This window comes from Stegastes partitus, unplaced genomic scaffold (genome assembly GCF_000690725.1).
Source record: "Stegastes partitus isolate 25-593 unplaced genomic scaffold, Stegastes_partitus-1.0.2 Scaffold1790, whole genome shotgun sequence".
NCBI lineage: Eukaryota > Metazoa > Chordata > Actinopteri > Pomacentridae > Stegastes > Stegastes partitus.
Window position 1 is genome coordinate 161,726 of NW_007579521.1, and position 5,219 is coordinate 166,944.

The following is a 5,219-nucleotide window of genomic DNA, read 5'->3' on the forward strand; positions in this document are numbered from 1 at the left end:
TGCTTTTGGCTTGTTTCCTTTCTTAGAAAAGCAAAGTCTGTGCTTTAATAGTATGAGGCTTTGGATAAAGCATCTTAAACAAATGTATCCATGCAAAGAAGGTATTTCCAAAGTTCAGGAGGAGAGATGGTATCGGTATCGGAAATCAAAAAGAGGTATCAGTCCATCCCTAGTCTGTACACAAAGTCCTGGAAAACAAAGTGTTCAACATGAATCCGCTTTAATTCTGCTTCAGGACATCAGTGAGTCATTTCCACGACACAAAGTGACACAATTAATGATTCCAGAGTCCCCAGGAGGGCGACTGTCCCTGCACTTATCAATAATCAATACTTAATACTGATATATACTTGATCGTTCTTCTTTCTGCTTAGTCACAGTTTATCATCAGAGTGTCAGCAGTCTCCAGCTGCTCCTATTGGTCACCCAGCGCACAGGTAACGTTCCAGTCACATTCAGGTCTTCAGTCTCAGAGGAACCTCAAGGGAACGTCTGCAGCACGTTCTCCGAGTAACAGGTGAGGAACCACAGCTGTGACATCATCGTCGCGTCCATTTGATCAGAGTCTCTGGAGATCGATACAGGAAGATCAGTTTGGCATAAAGCTCCTCCTCCAGCTCCAGCTCACCTGTCTCCCTCACCTGGAACACAAGACAGCCAATCAGATTGCAGCTTGACAACCAATTGGGTTAAAGCACCAAAACTGATCAAACTGGCTGCTCTGACAAGCCATGAGTACGTGCTGGGGTGGGTCACACATGAGGAGGCGGGATCACACCTCAGGGGTGGAGCCAAAGCTAAGAGGGTCGAGTTAAATACCAGAGTTGTGTACCATGGGGCAGAGTAACGGGTCAGAGGAGGAGTCTGTGAGGGGGTGGAGTCATGTGTCGGGGGGCGGGTCTGTGTCGCGTACCAGGAAGATGTCGGTGCAGAGTTTGAGGATGCGGTCGACACACGGCAGCTCCTCAAACATGATGGAGTGACTGATGCCACTGAAGAACTCCCGCACGAACTTCCCGATGACCAGAACCACCGACGCATACAGACCCATGATCCTGCAGGGGAGGAGTACTACAGTTACTACAGGATCTGAAGTAGTGGTAGTAGTGTTACTGCAATATCTGAGGTAACGTTGCTGGTGTTGCCACAGTATTTGAAGTATTGTGATGCCTCCTGTTACAAAAGGACAATAACTTCTAATAACTTGTTTAACTGTAAACTAAATGTTAGAATTCATCCTACATCCACCCAACCGGTGGAGGCAGATGGCCGTCCCTCCCTGAGCCTGGTTCTGTCGGAGGTTTTTTCCCCCCTGTGGGGGTTTTCGGTTCCGTCCCACCAGCAGACTGCTGAAGCTTATAGAGAATCCAGATGTTTGGATTGTTGGGTGTTTCTGTCTTTGTGAAGCGCTATGAGATGACTGTTGTTGTAAATATGCGCTATACAAATAAAATTGAATTTAATTGTTACTGCAGTATTTGAAGTACTGTGTACCCATATCCAGCCAGGAAGCCCAGACTCGGAGGACTGACTTTGTCACTGAACACAACCAGCTGAAGCCCCGCCTCCCGTCTGTCACTCAGAGAAGCCCCGCCGCCAAGAACCAAGCTGACAGTTGGTTGGTCGACGATCCACCACTCCTGAATCTCTCTGCTCTGATTGGTTGACCGCTCCAAGGCCAGCAGGATGTCCTTGTAGCGGTTGTCTGATTGGAGGAGAGAGGAGTGATTGGTGGATGGTGTGGTGCGTTCTGAGCGTGTGCAGGTGACGGCAAACACACCTGAGTACAGCTGCTCGATGGGTTTGGCATTGGAGTCGCTGGGAGCTCGCATGAAACACGGAAACACGTCCTGTATCACCCTGACAACACAGAAAACTACACTTTACACAGTATCCTCAGGCAGCTGTGCTGCACCGGGGGCCATGTTTGTAGTCTTTTAGTGCAGAAATGTCTGGCGAACAAAACAGCTGCTCCGACGCCCTCTACATGTAGCCCCGCCCCTGATACATAGCCCCACCCACACTCACACAGGCAGCGTCCTGGTTCCGTTGAGAAGCTCGATCAGCTCCAGGCGAGTCTCATCGTCCAGGTAGGTCACATGTTTACCTGACGCAAGCTCCGCCTTTGCTCCCAGACTCAAGTTCCTGTTCAAAAAAGCAGGATCAGTAATCAGAGTACATGCCCCTGATTTTCATACTTCTACTCAAGTAACTTTCTTCACTGCAACACAAAGTCCTGCACCTCCTTCATGAAGGAGGTGATTATTGGTGACTGACTATTGATAACAGATTGATTGCTGATTATTATTGATTGATGTCGATAACTGGTTCACTGGTTATGACTGACTAATACTTGTTGTTTGTATTGCTGATCTCCATCTGCTATCCCCTCATCCCCACTCTCACCCCAACCAGTCGAGGCAGATGGCCTCCTTCCCTGAGCCCGGTTCTGTCGGAGGTTTTTTAATTTCCCCCCAGTAGGGTTTTTGGTTCCTTCCCATCGTTGCCGACCTGTTCAGATGGAGTCCAGAGGCAGCTTTGGCTCGTCTGGTTCTCTGTTGTGTTTACAACTCGTCAAGTCTTTACCTACTAAGTGAAGCTGTGAGATGACTTGTTGTGAATTTGCACTGCATAAATAAAACTGAATTGAATTAACTTACTGCTAATTGCTGATAACTGATTGATTTATGATTGATTGTTGATGAGTGGTTATTGATTATCAATGCTTGATTGTTTTACAGTTTCATCAGCAGACGCTTTTATCCAGAGCGACGTACATCTGAGAGCAGATACAACACCAGCAAGGATCTGGTCAGGGGAAAACAACCTGGATACAGAGGAGGAGGGTCCAGCTACCGACCTGGGCCTGCTGTGGTGGTTGGACCAGGAGGTTCTGGTTGGTCCAGTTAGTGAGCAGAGGGAGTGTAGACCTGAAGGAGAGAGTTCAGTAGGAGGAGATGTTCTCTCTGTGGTTCTGCTTCAGTGTCAGAGTTTTAATCTGAAGCAGCTGGAAGCCAGTGATCGATCTGAACAGTCCATGAGCTGTTTGTGGCTGGTTGAACACCAGACGGGCTGCTGGTTCTGGATCATCTGCAGAGGTCTGAGCGTGGATGCAGGAGGCCTGCCAGTAAGGAGCTGCAGTAGTCGATGATATGATGAGAGCCTGGACCAGGAGTTGTGCTGCATGTTCAGACAGGAAAGGTCTGATCTTCCTGATGCTGTACAGGACGAATCAACACGACCGAGTAACAGAGGCCACATGAGCCTTGAAGGTCAGCTGGTCACCAATCATGACGCCCAAGGTTCTGTCAGATTTAGTGGGTCTGAGTTGGGTTGGATCAGCTGGATGCTGATTCCTTGTTGTAGAGAGGGACTGGCTGGGATGACAAGGAGCTCAGTTTCAGGTGGTGTTTCTTCATCCATGCTGAAATGTCTGCCAGGCATGATGAGATCCAGCAGAGACCGTGTGGTCGTCCAGGGGAACGACAGGAAGAGCTGGGTATCATCAGCATAGCAACAGTATGAGAAACCACGGGCCTGGATTATTGAGTGAGGTTGTGTATGCTGAGAAGAGAAGGGGACCGAGCACTGACCCCTGAGGAACCCCTGTGGACAGGTTGTGTGGTTCTGACACTTCTCCCCTCCAGGTCACTCTGAAGTATCTCCTGAGAGGTAGGACATGAACCAGCGGAGGGCAGATCCTGAGATGTCCAGCTCAGGGAGTGTGGAGAGGAGGATGTGGTGGGTCACCGTGTCAAAGGCAGCTGACAGATCTAACAGCAACAGAGCTGAAGACTGTCCAGCAGCTCCAGCAGAACCCAGTGGTTCTGTTACAGAGAGGAGTGCAGTCTGGTAGAGTGACCCCGTTTAGAACCAGACTGATACGGGTCATACCGGGTGTTGTCACAGAGGAAAGCAGAGACTTGAAGACAGTTCACTCAAGAATTTTAGACAGGAAGGGCAGGAGTGAAACCGGTCTGTAGCTTTCAACCTGGGCCGGGTCGAGTGCAGGTTTATGGTTATTGGAGCGACTCGGGCTGGTTAATGCAGCAGGAAACACACCTGTAGCAAGTGAGGAGGTGATGATGTGTGTTGCTGCAGGATCAAGTACTGAGGAAGTGGTTTGTAAGAGGTTGGATGGTATCGGGTCCAGTGGACAGCTGATTGATTATTGATAGCCAATTAATGACTGATTATTGAGTGTTAACTGATTGATTTTTGATTGTTGATAACTGATTGATGACTGATCAGTTATTGATTATTGATCAGGAGGGCCTCACTGACCTCTGGACCGTCCAGGACACAGTCAGGGGGAAGTGGTCCAGGCTGAGCACCTGGCTCAGGTACTGCCTGCTGGGGGGGCTGATGGTCCACAGAGAGTTGCTGCTGCCCTGCAGCTCCGCCACCGTCACGTCCTCGCGGCCATACGCCTCCAGGAACTGCAGGGCACTCTGGGAAATGCAGGCCATGGCGTTACAACCACAAATACCACCACAGAGTGTGTGTGTGCTGCAGGAAACTCACAGGTGTGTAGCTGTAGGAGCTGATGAAGGAGCTGAAGTCCTCCTCAGTCAGATCTCTGAGCTGATTCTGCTGCGCGCTCATCGTAAAGATCGGCTGCCAACAACAACAACAACAACAACAACAGCGGTGAGTCTTTCAGTGCAGCTGCTGTCTGAAAGTGCAAGTGTGTGTCAGCACAGGTGTGTTTACCTGGAAGCCTCCCAGTGTGATGGTCAGAGAGACGTCGAGTGGCCGGTTCACCACTCCGGCCACAGATTTGATGAGAGACATGAAGAGCAGTGGAAACCAGACAATACAGATCAGCAGGAGGACGATCAGACCGCCCATCCCGTACTTCACCACCCGCTTCTTCTTCTGCCCACGAGGCTGCGGGTACCTCTGAGCACAAGTACACACAGGTACACAAATATACGGTGAGGCTGCAGTTCCATTCGAATACAAGTACACACAGGTACACAAATGTACTGTGAGGCTGCAGGTAGAAGACACTTTTACCTTCTCAGACTCCCTCCAGCACTTTAAGACAAAGCAGTGGGCGTAAATATCCTCCACACAGATCCAGGAAGACAGAGACAGGGTGGTGTCCGTCCAGACCCAGTCCATCACCGCCCTCAGCTCGGTTAGGAAGGGAACCAGGCGGAAACTACAAGTGGACCGACAGAAAACATTGTGTCTTTAAAACACTCACCTGCTAA

At 49.8% G+C, this 5,219-nt stretch overlaps 1 protein-coding gene across 1 annotated transcript in view; it reads right to left on the reverse strand.

Moving 5' to 3' along the window:
• Positions 1 to 203: 203 nt before the first annotated feature.
• Positions 204 to 5,219, reverse strand: part of LOC103372617 (piezo-type mechanosensitive ion channel component 2-like) — a 29,625-nt gene continuing 24,609 nt past the window's right edge. Inside the window, exons 29-37 of the mRNA XM_008302301.1 lie at positions 5,020 to 5,167; positions 4,714 to 4,902; positions 4,525 to 4,617; positions 4,285 to 4,451; positions 2,029 to 2,145; positions 1,781 to 1,860; positions 1,495 to 1,705; positions 914 to 1,055; positions 204 to 641 (exon numbers count right to left, since the gene is read on the reverse strand). Of these exons, the coding sequence (XP_008300523.1) occupies positions 540 to 641; positions 914 to 1,055; positions 1,495 to 1,705; positions 1,781 to 1,860; positions 2,029 to 2,145; positions 4,285 to 4,451; positions 4,525 to 4,617; positions 4,714 to 4,902; positions 5,020 to 5,167 (1,249 nt within the window). The 3' untranslated portion in view covers positions 204 to 539. The remainder of the gene's footprint in view (positions 642 to 913; positions 1,056 to 1,494; positions 1,706 to 1,780; positions 1,861 to 2,028; positions 2,146 to 4,284; positions 4,452 to 4,524; positions 4,618 to 4,713; positions 4,903 to 5,019; positions 5,168 to 5,219) is intronic.